The 18,822-nt window shown below is 39.4% G+C and overlaps 1 protein-coding gene across 1 annotated transcript in view; it reads right to left on the reverse strand.

Annotated features, from left to right (window-relative positions):
* CPLX1 (complexin 1) overlaps nucleotides 1-17,859 on the reverse strand; it is a 344,241-nt gene extending 326,382 nt beyond the window's left edge. Inside the window, exons 1-2 of the mRNA XM_075594327.1 lie at nucleotides 17,500-17,859; nucleotides 15,708-15,819 (exon numbers count right to left, since the gene is read on the reverse strand). Coding sequence (XP_075450442.1) covers nucleotides 15,708-15,738 — 31 coding nt within the window. The 5' untranslated portion in view covers nucleotides 15,739-15,819; nucleotides 17,500-17,859. The remainder of the gene's footprint in view (nucleotides 1-15,707; nucleotides 15,820-17,499) is intronic.
* Between the last annotated feature and the right edge of the window lie 963 nt (nucleotides 17,860-18,822).

An 18,822-nucleotide genomic window follows, 5' to 3' on the forward strand; every position in this document is an offset into this window, starting at 1 on the left:
GTAAGTTGACTGTTTATTCTTGTTTCCCAAATGCATAACCTTAAATGTACCTGTAATAAACCTCATCTGCCATTTACCTGCCCAAGTTTCGAGTCTATCCAAGTCCTTCTGGAGAGAAATTACATCCGGCTCTGATTCTACTACTGTACCTTACACAATTTAGTTTCATCAGCAAACATACTGTAGAGACTTTGCTCTCTATGTCAACCCCAAGGTAATTAATAAACAAGTTAATAAGTTATTGCATTTTTTTAAAAAAAAGTTTGATTTGAGAATTAGAGTACAGATAATATTTCTACTCTTCTCTAAAGATACTGTATAGTATCTCTTATTTACAAGTAATCAACTAAAATGCATGGTCATTTTCAAGGCTTTATACATGGTTGGCATTTCATATTATGCAAATATAAATATACTACACAATTTAACTTTCCACAAGCTTTCCAGTTGTGTATCACTATGTAAAGCAGTTAACAAAATTCAGACCTGCGTTTTTCACTAATCTCAGTGATAATTAGTCTTTTGAGAATATTAAAAGCAGCTGCATATGGAATTTGGTAAACATTCTACCATCATTGCCAATTCGATTCACTGCATTTATTTACACTGCTTCAAAAATATTTTCCTAAGAACAATCAACATATTGCATATTGTAAGTTGAAGCATTTTTCAAGAAAAAAAAAGTTTTCAATTGTTTTTCCCAGTGAATGAACACTTACTGCACCGACACACTTTATTCGAGCAAATACCCGGTATGTACCTGGCAGATACCTGGAATGCGCCACTCCTCACCTCTGACAAGCCCCGTTGCATTTGCCTTCCCAGCCTGGGTTCATGCCTGGCTGATGGGCGGCTGATCTGTTAAATGATAATGATTAGGATTTAATAGGCTGCAATGCTTCGCGTGTCTACCAGATGGCATAAATTCATGAATTGTAATGCAGTATATATATATATACTGTGCAGTATTGCAGCCAGCGGGAATAAAATGCTTCAATCCCTGCTTGGAAAATAACTCAATGCACTCGGGCAGAAAACAGTCACAAACCTCAATACACCCGGGTATACCCGAATTCGTGGGACTAGCCAAGCTCGAATAAAGTGTGTCGCCAGTGTAATGTGTCTTATGGCTTAGTGCTAGGGTTGCCAGGTGTCCGGTTTTCAACCGGACAGGCCGGTAATTTTGATGTCTGTCCGGTTTAAAATTGGAGGTAATACCGGACACGTGTTTTAATGTTACTGTATTCGTGTGGCATCATTTCATTTTTCTCTATTCATTTATTTTGCGGACTACATAATCTGATATCACATTTTTATCAACCCCTTTTGTTTCTGGACTGAATGATCATGATTTGCTTACTATGGGGTTAACACATTGGTGAAGGGATCAAAATCAGATAATGCAGTAAGCAATGAATGACACCGAATAGTTCCTTCAGAATCTGACCCCTACAATTATCCCAGTTATTGTGGGAGTAATTCATCTGATCCTGACTTTTGTATACAGCATTCTGGTTTAGCCATTTTACTGCTGCAATAAATCATCCTGTGTCTTATAGTATGGGTTAAATACTTTTATTTTTCCAGTCTTTGTCATTTTGATGTTTAATTTGTGGTCCTGATTTTTAATTACAACTGAGTCTGTGCACTTGTCACTGTTTGTGTGTTGCTCGCTGTCAGTTAGCCAGCCCACAGGGGAGGGCCTTAGGTGCAGTGTGTGTGATACGCTGACTACATCATACTGCAGGTTTATTAACTGCAAAATATGAGGCAGAGTCAAAGAAATTGCACAATGAAGGCTTTCATGTTCTCTTTCATGTTAAAACTGTCGTTACGTTTACTGATCAGTACTTTTGATCACATTTTTGGTCAGGGATTGTTATCCAGGAAATTGTATTACTTCACCAGTATTTTCTAGGAAATATGGATTTTATACCAGGAAATCCAACATTTGAAAGTGTAAACATTGCAGCAACAATGCTTACACGGATACAATATCAAGAAATATATATATATATGATATTTGTTGGGTGCAAAAACTCACCCCACTGAACAAACATCAAAATGTATAAAGAATAAAAATAAACAGTAGTTGCACACCAAAGTTACTGTCAAAGATTACACATTGGTTTATTACTCAATCTTCCAACGTTTCACACACTTGACAAAAGTCCCTCAGTGGATCAAAACATTGGAAGATTGAGTAATAAACAAACCTATTATCTATGAAAGTAACCATGTTGTGCTACTCAATTAAATTTGATACTTAATAGGCCAAAGCAGCCATCTGTGAGTAGGTTTTCTGACCATGCACTTCTCTAACCCAGGATTTGCTATACAGCTGTCTAAAACAGCCAGCATAAGCTTAAATGGATCCATGTAAAAGTGTAAATTGTCTCGCTCTCTTCACTTCTTGAGAGTAACACAATGCATTTGAATAGCTAGACAATCATCCTCTGGTGGTTGAAAAACATTTGTAAAATTTTCCCTGTCAAATCCAATCTCATACCATGTGGATAAGTTTGCAAGATTTCCCTACATGAATACAAAATAGCATACTGCATTAATTTCCACAGGCCAAGCCAAACCTTCTCACAAGCAGTTGTTATGACTGTTTGGGTCTCATCATTGCACTCCATGATGATGGGTTTCTGTTTTACCCACCACAGTTTATTTGTGTACCTAGTTTGTAGCCATGAACAGCTTCACAATGCACAGCCATAACCATCATCACACTGATGAGACCCAAAAAGCCCAAACAACAGTATGTTTGCTGGCCATGAACTCTTTAACCCAGGCTTGGCTGTTAAAGTTGTGTAAAATATAACAACGCGTCTCCACAACGGTCTGCTAAAGTTGACTCAGGGATTAGCACAAGGGTAGTTAAGTCATAACTAAACTTGCTATTATTCCCATCCAGACCCAAAAAAGAGCTTTTACAAGATCTGGATGGGTGGAACGCCAAAGGTAGCTATGATTTAACTAACTTAGCACTACTTATGGTGTTATATCCATCTTCTTTCCTCTCTTTTTTATCTTTAGTTAAATACTTGTTCAGGGTATGGATGAGAGTAATGCCACCTTCAGGTACAGATGTAGCCAGACTTACTGTTTTCAGTGCCTTGATCACGTGTGGTACCGTGCCGATCACAGCACCAAAAACAGAAAGGATTAATGCTACAGGTGGTGAATGCTTCTGAATGGAACCCTGCAGCATTAATCCTTTGCTGATAACAGTGCAATAACTCCCATAGCTCCACTACATTCACTCCTGTTCAACCGCTCTCATGCCCAGGAATAGGGGATTCTGCCCCCCAAACACACCCACCCGCAGCTGTTGCCGACACTCACTCTCCCTGCTCTAGCACTGTCAAACCCACTTGATTATCTAGATGATAAAATATGGGTATCAACATAATGAGGGGAATACTATAGGACCATATTCAGTCATCTACATGATCAAGGGAGTTGGACAGTGCCAGACAGTGTTAAATGTTCTCTCCAAACCAATTGATGATGTAGCTGACCGAATATGGTTCTACAGTATTACCCTCATGATGTGGATACCCATATTTGGTCATCTTTGTCATCAAGGGGGTTGGACGGTGCTGGAGCAGAGAGACTAAATGCCAGCAATGGCTGCAGGTGGGTGTGTGGGAGGCCTCCCTGGCTGTGCATGAGAGTGGATCAGGGGGAAGAGAGAGCGGAAACACATGGAACAGTGGGAAAAGAAACTGATGCAGGATGTCTTAAAATTACTAGAGGTCAAGTCTGTGCGGACATCGGTCTACCATCCACAGACTGACGGATTGGTGGAAAGATTGAACCGAACTCTAAAAGGGATGCTGAGAAAATTTGTAGATTCAGAAAAGAGAGCCTGGAATTAGCTTTTCCCTTTTCTGCTGTTTGCAGTGCGGGAAGTTCCCCAGGCCTCCACGGGATTCTCTCCATTTGAACTGCTGTATGGCCGCCAACCCCGGGGTATCCTATACCTCCTAAAAGAGTCCTGGGAGGAACAGCGGTCCCCTTCAAAGAATACCCTGCAATATGTATTGGACCTTAGGATGTGGTCGGGCATTTTGCTAGGGAGAATCTTAGATCAGCCAAGGACAGTCAGGAGAGACATTACAATCAAAATGCTCGTATGTGAGTGTTTCAAGTGATGTTGTTGTTACCCAGTTGTGAGAGCAAACTCCTAGCCAAATGGCAGGGCCAATTCGAAGTACTCCGCCGCGCGGGTGATGTGGATTACGAGATCGCTCAACCAGGGTCCAGGAAGGGTAAACAAATTTACCATGTGAAGTTGCTGAAACCCTGGAAGATCCATCGGTCTCTATTCATCCACCCGGTGGAGCAGGAAACGGACTTGGGTCCTCAGTTCCACGGGAGAACATTGTGGGTGACGATAAAATCCCAATGGGTAGACTGTTGTCCTCTGAACAAAAAGGGGACTTGTTAGAAATAATTACACAATTCCATGATGTTTTTTCTGATTTGCCATGGCAAACTATTTTAATTTCACATGTGATCGAGACAGCACCTGGGGTAAAAGTACGTTCCCGTCCTTATAGGTTGCCTGAAAGTCGTAGGGCCCTGGTAGAGAAGGAGGTACAAGAAATGTTACACTTAGGAGTGATTGAGGAATCATGCAGTGAGTGGTGTAGTCCACTAGTTATGGTCCCTAAACCCGATGGGAAGGTAAGATTTTATGTGGACCTCCGAAAGGTCAATGCGGTATCCAAGTTTGACGCATATCCGATGCCAAGGGTGGACGAGTTAATTGACGCCCTTGGTAACGCAGAATATATATCCACGCTGGACTTAACAAAAGGATACTGGCAAATACCTTTAGAGGAAAAGTCCAAGTGCAAAACAGCCTTTGCCACTCCCATGGGTTTATACCAGTTTGTGACAATGCTATTTGGACTGCATGGAGCCCCAGCCACATTTCAGAGACTCATGGATAAAGTGCTGAGACCCCATAGGGCTTATGCTGCAGCCTACCTAGATTACATTGTAATTTATAGTAAACAGTGGCGGGCCCATCTAAATAGGCTGAAAGCGGTCCTCAAATCTCTAAGAGAGGTAGGGCTCACAACCAATCCTAAGAAATGTGCCTTAGGTAAGGCAGAAACCAAATACTTAGGGTATGCAGTGGGAGGGGGAAAAGTAAGGCCACTAGCCGACAAGGTAGTTGCCCTGAAAAAAGTTCCGACCCCCCAAACAAAAACGCAGGTACGCTCTCTGATGGGTTTAGCAGGTTACTATCAGCAGTTCATCCTCAACTACTTGGAAGTTGCAGCCCCATTAACGGACCTCACAAAAAAGTGTGCCCCTACACAAGTGGTATGGTCAAGGGAGTGTCAGAGAGCCTTTGAGGACATAAAAAGGTGTCTATCAGAGGGTCCCATCCTTAGAAGCCCAGACTTCAACAGGCCCTTTGTAGTGCAAACCGTTGCATCAGAGATAGGGCTATTGGCAGTGTTGTCACAACAGTTTGAGGTAGTGGAACATCTGATCCTTTTTCTGAGTAGGAAATTGTTCCAGAGGGAAAATAACTACTCAGTGATTGAGAAGGAGTGCCTCGCAGTAAAGTGGGCAATCGAGGCTTTGATGCATTACCTGGCAGGACTCCATTTTACTCTGGTGACGGACCATGCTCCATTAAAGTGGTTAAATAGTATGAAGGACTCCAATGCTAGATTGACCAGGTGGTATATGGCCCTCCAACCCTTCTCATTTGAGATTCAGCACAGGCAAGGAAAAGAAAATGCAAATGCGGACTTCTTTTCTAGAGAAGGGGTGGATGATCGGACTTCAGCCGTGCGTGGCCCCAGCCACACACTAACAAGGGAGGAATGTGACAGGGTTAATGAACGTCACCAGCCATATACCTGGCAAACCTATGTTTAAGCTTGCAGTGCAGCAGTGACGAGGTTAAGTTTCAATTAAGAAGGGCTGCTTAATTAGTCTGACCCCAGCTGCATAATCAAGGTGTTTTAAAACTCCCAGGCTGTACACACATGCAAGCTAGCTGGTCAGGAGCAGGACTGAAATACTGAAGAGATTACTGCTATAAGGTCTGTTTTTCAAAGTACATGTGTGATAACTGTCTGTGTCCTGCATGCTGAAGAGAAGCTGCCTTGTTTTCTATGCTGAAGAGAAGCTATTTTGGTTTTGTCTGCTGAAGAGAAGCTATTTTGTTTTTGTATGCTGAAGAGAAGCTATTTTGTTTTTGTGTGCTGTATGTTTTTAAGGCTCAATAAATAAGCCTTATCAAGGGAACCTGCATGTGTGGTTGCATGTACCCTGCAACAGTGCTTCAGACATAAAATTAACATTTCAGAAGAGGAGTCCCTGATCCGAAGAACTTACAATCTATTTGGTAGGTAGGAAGAATGTATAGAGACAGTAGGAGGGCATTCTGGTAAGTGTGTCTGCAGAGGGCCACACTTTATGGATCATGTGTATAGTATTAGCCAAGGTGCTACTCATATGCTTCTTTAAGCAAGTGTGTCTTAAGGTGGGTCTTAAAGGTGGATAGAGAGGGTGCTAGTCGGGTGTTGAGGGGAAGGGCATTCCAGAGGTGTGGGGCAGTCAGGAAAAAAGGTTTAAGGCAGGAGATGGCTTTAGATACAAATGGGGTAGAGAGAAGTCATCCTTGAGCAGAACGCAAGAGTCGGGATGGTGTATAGCGAGAAATTAGAGCTGAGATGTACGGAGGGGAAGAAGAGTGCAAAGCTTTAAAAGTGAAGAGGAGAATTGAGTGCAAGATGCGGGATTTTATAGGAAGCCAGGAGAGTTATTTCAGCAGGGGAGATACTGAGACAGATTTAGGAAAGAGTAGAGTGATTCTGGCAGCAGCGTTTAGGATAGGTTGTAGGGGAGACAGGAAGGCTGGACAGCAGGAGGTTACTGTAATCAAGACGGGAGAGAAGGAGGGCCTGAGTAAGAGTTTTAGCAGTCGAGCAACAGAGGAAAGGGCATATCTTTGTAATATTGCAGAGGAAAAAGCGACATGTTTTAGATATGTTTTGAATGTGAGAGGTATAATCAGCATAGAGGTGATATTTAAACCCGAGATGTGATTAGGTCACTTAGACAAAGTGTGTGCAGAGAAAAGAGAAGAGGTCCCAGGACTGAGCCCTGGGGTACCTCACAGAGAGATCGATAGAGGAGGTATTAGCAGAAGAGACACTGAAAGTGCAATGGGAGAGGTATGAGAAGATCAAGGAGAGAGATTTGTTCCAAATACCAAGAGTATGGAGAATGTGAAGGAGAAGAGGGTGGTCCACGGTATAAAATGCTGCAGAGAGATCGAGTAATATGAGCAGAGTGTAATGACCACTGTCTTTGGCAGCATGGAGTTTATTAGTTATATTAGTGAGGGCTGTTTCAGTCAAGTGAGCTGTGCAAAAGCCAGATTGTAGAGGGTCTAGGAGAGAATTGGTGTTGATAAAATGGAGCAAGTGAGACAATACAAGACATTCAAGGTGTTTAGAGGCAAAAGGCAGGATGGAGATAGGTCGATATTTAGAAATTCAGGTAGGGTCAAGCTTGCTGTTTTTGAGTAATGGTATAACTGTTGCATGTTTGAAGGTCGGAGGGAATGGTACCAGAGTAGAGGGAGGAGTTAAAAATGTGTGTGAGCATAGGGATTATAGTAGGAGCAAGAGGTTTTAGGAGATGGGAGGGAATGGGGTCAAGAGGGCAAGTGGTAGAGGGAGAAGAGGAGATCAGCAATGACAAATCCTCCTCTGAGACAGCGGAAAAAGATTCAAGGAAGGCTGGAGGAGAGTTAGAAAGTGGTGTAGGATGGGAGGAGGAAACAGAGAGGATGTCCTGACATATGATTCCAAATATCCTTAAAATAATCAGCAACGTTCTGAGGTGAGATGGAGGAAGAAGAAGGGACAGCTGAGGGTGGTCTGAGTAGAGAATCAGACAGAGAAGAGTTGGCATGGGTTAGACTTGTGTGTGTGTGTTGATTAGTGAAAAAAATTAGGTTTGTTTAACCTGAGAGAGGGCAGAGTTGAAACAGGATAGCATACATTTCTAGTGAAAAAAGAGAGTGTGAGATTTCCTCCAAAGGCATTTATAGGAACGAGTGGAGGAACACAGCATGCACATTTGTGAATTTAGTCAGGGTCTGGGGTTAGAAGGGCGAGGACGGCAGAGAGAAAGCAGGGCATGTAGATCAAGAGAGAAGGATAAAGCAGTGTTGTAGTTCCTGACAAGGTTGTCAGGGTCTGGAGCAGAACTGAGAGAGGAGAGGGAGAAGCGTAAAGTGGAAGCAAAAGCTGTTAGGTTAATAGAGCACAGGTTTCTGCAGAAACGAGGGGTGGATGAGATGGAGAAGGGGAGAACCGAGAGAGAGAAAATTACATGAGGTGATGGTCAGAGAGAGGAAAGGGGGAAATGGAGAAATCAGAGTGAGATGTTTTTAGTGAAGACCAGGTCTAGGTAGTGGCCATCCTTGTGGCTGGCTGCAGTCCACTGTTAAAGTCTAAAAGAAGAGAGAGAGCGCAGGAATTCCAAGGGAGAGAGGGGTCATCAATGTGGAAGTTCTAATCTAATCCTAAGAATTACTACATATATCAATTACAAAGGCTCCAGTCAGATTGAGAAGAATCGCTGACATGCTTAATCTTACAAGAAGTTTAGTGAGTGCTACTACCTAAGGTTTATAGATTGACATTTTATAGTATTTACACTCTGCACTATATTTGCCTTTATTTCTTTTATTCACATGTACCACTGAGCACATTTGCGCTCCTCCTCTCCCAGAAGAAAAGAAAATACACATCCTGGGACTTGGAACAGTCCCATTTGAGGAAGTTGAGCTGCCAATCACTATTTGTATTTCTAATACTTTTTTATCACTGGTTGGTGAAGGGTATTATTTAATTGTTTATAGGTGATTCACATTTGTGTCCTATTGTTTTCCTTAAACACTGTTTTGACATTCACTTTTAGAAGTGCCCTGTCCATTTCCCTTTCCCCTGCACATTTCACCTAATTCTAAGACGTAATTTAGGGAAAAATAGAAATATTACTTGAATTCAGGGAATTCAGATGTCCTTATCAATATGAATTATGTTTATCAGTGTAGCTATTAAGTAATGATTTTTATAGTTAAGTATAGCAGAGTTTTTGTTTCCACCTGTACATACGTTACATGAGATAACAAGTACAGGTTATCCGACACTATGCGTTACTCAAAATGGCGTTGGATAGCGAAACGTTGTAAAGCGAAACACGTTTTCCCATAGGAACACTGTTTAAATGAAAGGTTCCGTTCCTGAAAGCATTTTTAATGCTAAAATACACAAAATATTTTACGCAGACAATAAGATATGCAGCACACACATAAATTATATAGTGTATATACTGTATTATATATATAATTTAAATATATACATATAATATAAAAATATAATATATTATATAGTATAATATATATTATATACACATAAACAACTTTGCAAAGTGTCGTAAGAGCATTGGATAAGCCGTTTTGGCGTTGTAAAAATGAACATAGGTATGCATTGCATAGCGTTGGATAAGCCATTCGTTGTAAAACGAAGCGTTGTAAAACAGGACTGCCTGTATGTATTTTGCCTCAATGGTGAGCCAGTACAAGAGGTGTGAAGTTTTAGGAATGATACAGTATTAAAAAAAGACAATTAATACATCATGCATTCTGTGATAATATTGCTCAAGTACAAAGGTAAGGTAATTTAAGGTCATTTCGGGTTCCGGAAAACTATGCAACACAATAAATGAATCAGTATGTCTGTTTTTTTTTTTTTGCAACATACATTTTATTGAGTTCTTGCAAAGATATAACAATACATAGTGGACAAGAAAATTATTTTGACAGATTTCTGAACATTTTTGTACACATATTCCTTGCCAAGTTAATACATCAAAAAAATTGGGAAATAAAAGGGGCAGGCAGGCAGGAGGGTGGGGGGGGGGGTCCGTCCATCCTTCCTGAGCAATGTAGTGCGAAGTGGCCTCACCGCTCGCTCCGGTCTGACCAGGGGGTAGTCCCCCCACAGGCCCTGCACAATCTAATCATCCTCTGTTCTATTGTCAAGTCTCTCTTACGCATTATCTCCCATCAAGGGAGAACGCATTTCCTTACTATCAAAACATAATTGTGGCACTGTTTATCCCAGGGATATCTGTCTGGGACAACCATGGCAGCCAGACTTTTTGGAATTTAGAGCCAGAGTCGTTAACCAAACTCGTTAACTTTTCCATCTGGCATTCAAACCAAATTAAATTTCTAATTTTGGATATGGATGGAACTTCTAGCTGTTTCCATAATGCTGCGATCTCGTCGCCATGGCAAAATGAGCAACTAAATTGCACTTGTCCCTGGATAGGCCCTGTGTTGGCCTATTTAACAAAAATATCCATGGATCTAAAAGGATTGTAAGGCCCAACACCCTCTGAAGCTAAACTCAGATTTTTTCCCATAAGGGCACCAACCTGTGGCGACCACAGCTTTGTGCCTGTTTTACAAAAATAGAAACAAGGCAGATCACTGCCAGAAATGATTCAGAGAATGCTTCACATTAGAAAAAGAGAAAAGTTTATTGGATCAACATAGACCCTTGATGCAGTAACAACACACCTACGCGTTTTGGGCTGTACACCCTTTATCACACCTCCTCCGATTCATTTCTGGCAGTGCTCTGCCTTGTTTCTATTTTTGTTTTAATATCTTCTCTGACAGATTTTGCATGGTATCTCATCTTCAGTGTGGACTTTTTGGACAAACCGGATACATGGACACCCACTGAGTAACTTCAGCCCTGTTTCCATATGGTTTATTATCCAATCGGGGGACATGTATTGTACTTTTACTATTGTGTTTAGCCATGGGCAGCACTAGGTACGAGTTCCCCATTCTCTGGCTATGGGATGCTGATATTTTCTACAATTCATGTGGAGTCCACTTGAGGAGTGATTATACCATTATATGGACACAATTGATCTTTGCAGCACTGGTTTGTCATATTTCTACTATTGTGTCTGATTTAACAAGCTTCTTCATTTTTTCATAGGGAGGATAATTAAGAACCAAAACTTTTTACTTGTAATAATTTGTACTTTGGGGAACACCTTTCCTAACATACCTATTGCTCCACACAATAAGGCATGCATGTTAAAATATTTCTACTAATGTAAATTAAATAACAAACATTTGACTCCAACTTACCTTCTCCTGTCACATTCACACATTTTCTAAATCCTGAGATTTCTTCTTCCACATCACATGAATCCAATATGTCCTCTCTCACACCACCACTAACACTCTACAGTAATTCATACCCCAATTTTCTCCTGTCTTAACTACTGCAAACTTCTGTAAACTCTACTTATTGCCTCATAGCATACTACCTTCTCAGAATCCATAGCTGCAGTGGAAACATTGTTCTTCTAGAAGAAAAATATGAAAAGCAGGGTTGTATACCCGTCTGGGACATGTTAATGTGCTCACAAGTGCTATTTTTATTTGGTGTACATTATCTATAAGAAACATAATGGCTAAAATAATTGCATTCCCTCAAAGATGCCCTTGCCTCTCTCCTCAAATCCATTGTCTGGCTTCCCATTATACTGTATTCCAAAGCACCTACAAAATACTATGACTCTACTGTGAGGCTCTTCACTCCTGTGCTTCTCATATCTCAGCTCTCACTATGGGCTCTATGTATCAAAGGCAAAATATTGGAGCAATGTCGTTATTTTGTCGCAACTCACTCTGAAATATACCTGAGCCAGACAGCATCTATGTATTAAGCTTAGTTGTTCCATTTTCAGTTATGTCTGCGTCTGCCTGAGCCGAGATGAGGATTTATGGAGCAAGTGGGAGGAGCTAGGGCACAGTTACATTTGCAAATTGGCACAGATCTATGTATTAGAAAATGTGTGTCTTGCGTTAAATTTATTGATAGTTTTCTGTGCTAGTTCTCTGTCCCATTAAAGGGGGCGTAAGTCTTTAGTGCAGAATACTAGCACCCGTTGTGTTCTAAAACAGTAAAAATACAATTCATACATGCAGATGTAGCCAGACACAGTACTGTCCTTGGTGCCGTAATTTTCACTGCTCCGGTATGGCTTCACTGTGACTACAGCTCTAGTGGCCATAGGACAGTAAGTTGCCCGGGAGGATTAACTCCATGTTGCTCCATGCTTCTGAATTGGACCCCACTGCATTAATACTTTTGGGCCATCTGCAGGGAGACAAATACCGGTACTCACCTTGCAGATGAGCTGTGAAGCAGTTTGCAGCCGTTTCTGCATCTCTGTCTCGATCTGAGTCCCCGCTCGCCGAAGATAATTAAGGCTGTATTTCCTTCCCGTTGGATTATTTAGATGCCCTTATATGGTCCCAACATCTGGAGGGGGAAGCTATGGCCAAATTTGGTCATCTACATCATCAAAGGGCTGGACAGGACATATAACACTGCAGCCCTCTTGATGATGTAGATGACCTAATAGGGCCATATAGCTCTCCCTCATGATGTAGGGCTCCATATAAGGGCATCTACATAATCGGGAAGGAAATACAGCCCTTCTTACTTCAGCGAGTGGGGACACGGATCCTGACGGAAATATGCAGAGACGGCTGCAAAGTGCTTCCCAGCTCATCTGAAAGGTGAGTACCAGCATTCCTCTACCTGCAGATTGCCATTTTAAGCGAAGGATTAACGTTGTGGGGTCCCATTCAAAAGCATGGAGCCCCACCCACAGCATTAATACTTCATGGTTGCAAGACTTGCTGTCATTGTGACCACGGGTTTCTACAAGGACAGCAAGTCAGACTTCCTCTGCATGTTGCTTTTCCGACAGAATTTTTTTTTTTTAATTATTTGACGAATCTGCCCACACATACCTCTTGATACATAGAGCTCTATGTGTAGTACCTGCTTGTCTCTTCACATTTTCTTCAGGTTATCTTCTCCGTCCCATCTAAAATATTTTTTCTCTAACTACTTTTGAAGCACTCATCCTCTCACTGTCTGTCAAGCTTCATCTCTCCCCAACTTTAAGACCCAACTAGAAATTCAACTTTGCAGCAAACATCGCCAAAGTGTGGCAACATGACCACAGGGCCTATTGCATATGGACTTATAAAACTTGATTTTGTCTTTAAACATTTCACTTTCATGTACTCTGTGTCTATGCATAGAATGTCTCTAAATGCACCACTTCTTGGACTATAAACTCTCCATGACCCCTTTCTCTAATGTTTACATCCATGCACTATTTTTTTAATTTTGTTCCCAGTATTATGCCTTGTATAAATGTTTTTTGCTTCCTGGACCTTTGTACCAGTTAAGGCTCAATTTCTGAGCTATTTTTTAAAAAGCACATATTTTGTTAATGTCTCATTTAATAAACATATTGGGCTCTTATCTTTCTTTTACAGGCTGTACATTTGCAGAGATATTTGTTTGAGCATTTTCTGATTTTTGGACACAGAAACATTTTCTTGCTGGAAAATCCTGGGGGCTATGTAACAAGATGTTTTATGAGCAAAGAAAGCTTGTGTTGATACTTTGAGCATGGTTATTTGTGGGAGTCTCCTTACCTAGTCTTTCAGGTCTCTCTTTGCTATCATCAATATAATGCATAATGCCTCCTTTTCACAGCTTAAATCATAAATTGACATGTTTGGGGCAAAGAAATGGAGCAAAGTATTTTATACATTCACATATACATGGAGGTGCAAGATAAAAATGATGCTATTCCGTCAATTTTGCTGCAAAATTGCCTTGATAGAGTACAACTTGATTTATAATGAAAAGTTTAAAGGAAATTGATGACGAGGAGGAGGACGATGACCACACGTTCCTATCTTTTTGCTTTCTCTTCAAGGAGGATTACATTTTTGCCGTCAGGACTGAGGTGGCATTAATGTTGTCTTTCTAAAAATTATGTGTCAGATATGTATAAGATTTCAAGCATTCATTAAAGGACAGGGTATTAAAAAATATGTCTGCTTAATAATGTTACAACTGGAAACAAAAAATGTAAAAATGTCTTGGGTTTTGCACATTTTTTAGTTCCTTCTTTCGACCTTCAATAAACCCCTTGGCATAAATCAATTGAAATAAAAATCATTTCAACCACAGTTCACTGAGTTTTAATCATTTTCTTTATCGATATAGCTGTGCTCTGAATGAAGGACCTGACAAATGGTTTTATCTAAAGGCTGCTTAATGGATTAAATCCTATTTCACATCTTGGAAGATTTTTTTTCTACAATCAGCAGATCCCAATCAGCCCATTTAACATAGTTATTTGAAAAAGAATTTGTGCAAAACACTTGCGATTTTTAATGGATGCAAAAACTGCATTGCACAATTTTGCTGTGTACATGGAACCAAATAGGGAACAGCCAGATCTAGTATACTGCTTTTCTTCTATGAGGACTGCAATGCATTGTCCAAGTAGGGGATGCTGATCTTGGCAGAATCCAAGATACTAATTAACACAGTTAAATACCCTTTTGAAGCAAATACATAATTTATGAAACTACCATGTATCCATTTAACATGACGATTGGGCTTTCAATTGTTTGCTTTTCATAAAACTAAAATGCTTAATTAAGACTTGGCTAAAATAAAAATATGTGGCTATTATTTATTGTAAAATAAAATCCTATTATAGCTCAATTATATATTTGACAGGTACTTTGAACATGCATATGCATAACCTAAAAGGATACTACCATACATTGCGAATGCTGGGACATTACTGTATATTACAAAGTATTACAAAGTATACATGTTGATATTTAAATCAATTAGTTTATCTTGATAGTGTAAAAATATATTTGATGCTTTAATGAATTGTGTGCTTGTAAATGGTAATATTGATGTACTGTAAAAAAATGTAAACGCAGAAAATCAAAGTTATATTTGATGTGTTAATATTTGTTCTTCTTTAGCTAGGAAACTAATAAACATTTTACATTTAAGGAAATGCTCGAATATGTTTGTTATTTTATCCCTACTGCTTTTCGTCATTACCAATGTACTGCACCACTTACTAAATGTGAATGATGCAACAACTGAAATGATGTTTCATTAATGGAACAGCTTAATATATGAAATACCATGAACATTTTCAAAACACTATGTATATTAGCAGTGTGACTGCACAAATGTTACTATTGCAAGTAAAAAATAATAAAACTTTCAGGGATCTCATGAGAGATAGAAAAGCTAGCAAAATATGTCATAAGTACAAACAATACAAAAGCAATGTGAAAAAATGTCACATCGGGAACACATTGTTATGAGTTTTTCCTACTCATATAATATGAGTGCATTGATTATGTTTTTATTATTTAAAAATTGTTAATAAAATACTACACAGTGTAGTGTTTTGTTTTGTCTCGCCCTTCTCTAGCTCATGACATCTATCATTTGGACTGCCAGCAGCAGTCCAAAAGTAGCCCTTTTTTTTCCTCCAATAATCACTTTAAATCATGTATTTGATACACAATACACTTTGGAACATCGGCATCTTATCAAATGTTTTGGGGGAGTGATGTTTTTCATGATGGTGCATAGATATACCAAAGAAAGGGAGGAGCACAAGAAATGTGCAGACTTGACGCATTGTATTTTAAGTGTTACAAACACAGAGCATTGGGGATATGCAATGTTGGTACTTACCTCCCAAAGCTTGCTTCATAACAAAATCCATACTGATGGCTTTTGATTCCTTCCACTCAGTTTATTTAGTATATTACATGCAAGACTAGCTGATAAGCTCTTCAATTCTAGCCTACAATAAACAAATAAATTACATTTAAGAAGGTTTAAATAGACAAAATACAGTTTGGCTGTCGTACCCAATGTCTATATCTACTATATTTATGAGAAATTGTAATCACGTTTACAAGCTCACTTACACCTTGTAATGGTCAAAGAATAGCATTTATTGAATCTTGCTATTTTTTGAAGTACTAATGAAGAAGTCTGAGAGCATAGCTTCACATTTAAACTAATGTAACATGTTATATATGAAGCAATCATACTGTATAATTGCATGAATGTGTATTATCTTATAATGTATTGAGAACATTGCACTCTCATCAACAGGAAACACAAACTCAAAAGTATCACATTCCACACATCACATTTTAATAACATTAAAAATGGCTTCAAACCTCCTAAGCACAGTCTACTCTTCTTTGCTTTAATAATCAAATGTGATCAAAAATAAATATTTCACTGGTACTGTAAGTAGAACTAAATGTTTCAGTATGTCTGAAGGGACGTTTGAAGGTGAGGTGTGCAGGTGTGAGTTTCTTACAGCATGCTAGTTGTATGCAGTAGCTCATTGAAAGGATGCATGTGGAAATATTGCACATTGTACTGAGACAGTACTTTTAATCTTATTATAAATATACTACAGTAGTTATTGAAAAATTCAATTGTTTTTACATCCATGAGGTTGAGTGAGGCTTTATGTTCCCACATGGTGAGGCACCAAGTACTGTACCATAATGCAGTTTATAAATTATGATGTTTCCACAATTCAAAATAAGTATCATTATACAAAATGTGGCATTTAAGATGACACCACAGACTATGTACAGTAGGCTTTATTATTATGGCTAATGTACCAAATGAGGATGCTAACAAACGTTAAATCACCCTTTTTGCAGTAGAATGTGTTCCACACCACTGCACAACCTAGTGGACTGCAACAAATGATATCCCAGAGTAGTCCTACTCCTGCACTGCAGGTGATAAGAAATGTCATTTTCTGGATCTACCACAGCTTGATGCCTCCCTCTACTGGTACCTAAAATATTGGCAAATGATGACTCATAAAATATCCTAAAAAGAAATCCTATTATTTAAGGTTAGCATGCATACACATTGATATGGTGCATTGGACTCCTGTGCAAATCGTAAAAGTTATAAACATATAAGAAAGGAAAGAGGCAGATTATTCATGTTATGATTGTACACGTCCAAGCTTTGTTTCTAATAATATATATATTTTTTTATTTTAAAAGAAGAAAACTTCGCCTAAGTCTCTGTCCTGTTTCATTTGTATGTCTGAGAATAGTACATGAGCTAGCATATACACCAGGGCTCTGCTGCTCCATCAATCTTAAAGCGGTTATTCAAGACAACACATGCTGCAATGTACAGTACTGTATTCTAGAGAGAGAAAAAATGTAGCAGCAAAAAAGGGGAGAAAGGCTAAAAAAAAGGAAAACAGAAATAAGCAAATGAAAAGGAGAAACAAAGCAATAAAAAGACACGTTGCCTGGTATTTGAGAATGGATATACCACAAGGGAATAAAGCTTGCTATGGAATATCTTTATCTTTTGGGAAAGCAATAAACACGATATCAGCACTAAGAAAGAAGGGACAGCTCCCGACCCATTCTACTGGCCCAGTGATTACAACTAGAAAACACAGGTGCAGATAATAATAATCCCGTACCTTCTCTTCTTGTGCAGAAAGGAGATCCTGCAGTCTCCCTGTCCTTTCAGTAACAACTCTGCACCATGGAAGGAAAAACTCGCCCCCCTTTCCCTAGCGTATCTTTTTTTTTTATATATCACAGTCTCCTCCTCCCTTGGTCCATGTGTGTTCTCAACAGGAACTGCAGCCGCTGCTGAAGGGCATTTAGGGAAGAGTCGGCTTCATGAAGTTACAGTGTATTCTGGCTAATCACGTCCAGGCATGACAAGGGCAGAGGGAGAAGATGCAAATGATAATATGCAGTAAGCGGAAAAAAGGGCGAGACACCCGAGGAAACAGAGGAAAAGAGAGGGCGATCAATAACCTTGCTTTTCTCACTACACCCTTTTTTATCACGGGATTTCCGGGATCAGCCCACTTGGAGCATGATTTATTTGATCCCTCCTTCTGAGCTAGTCCTGTACTAGAGTCAACTGTTTTTGTTTTTGTAATTGCTGAATATGCCGCATGTAAAATGATTTTGTTAGAAGATATTGAAATACCGTGATGTACTTACAGCCCTTTTGTTGTATCAACGAGGCTGGGTGAAGCCCTACGTTTTATGAGGGCCTCTTTCAGTTCCTTTGCTGTTTCTGTATAAGCTATTGCAGGCACTGTAACTATAACAGCCTTACTGTACTGTATGTGCAGGTCCTGCATGTCCTTATCTTGAACCGTGCTCTCATCATGCATCATTGATTGTCAAACTCATATGTATTCTTGTAGTTCATTATATAATTTAATGCATTTTTTCTCCCCTTCGCTTTTGTTAGCTCTCCATTTCATGCCCACATTAATTTGTATTCCATTGTTGTATTCCATTGTTGACAATTTTACTCGTGTTCAGGTTGGTTCCATTTTGCATAAATAAAGTTAAGGTGCAATAATAAAAAAAAAATTGCAGATTAGATTAGCTTTTTAGCATTTATTGTTACCTAGTAATAACATAATGTTATGTTATCTTCAATGCTGAGAATACTATCAAGGATTTAGCAACCAAGCTAAACACAGTAACCACAATTGTATGGTCTCTTCTTTTTTACTTCATGTATAATGCAGAACAAGAGAGCACTAAAAAAAAACATTTTTAAAAGTGACAACTTCTATAACTTTTAAGATTTTCCAGGCTTGAAAAGATGAGCCTGCAAAAATAATAAATGTATAACAAATGCTCTATTTTTATGCTGGAGTAGATTTTCATAAATATTGTCAGTGGCTGGAAATTGTTTAGGAACTCACAATCAAAATTTCATAGTTACATACTTTTCAATGTTTTACAACATGCTGCATTTATTCTTGAGT

The sequence above is a fragment of the Ascaphus truei genome, chromosome 1, assembly GCF_040206685.1.
Source record: "Ascaphus truei isolate aAscTru1 chromosome 1, aAscTru1.hap1, whole genome shotgun sequence".
Taxonomy (NCBI): domain Eukaryota; kingdom Metazoa; phylum Chordata; class Amphibia; order Anura; family Ascaphidae; genus Ascaphus; species Ascaphus truei.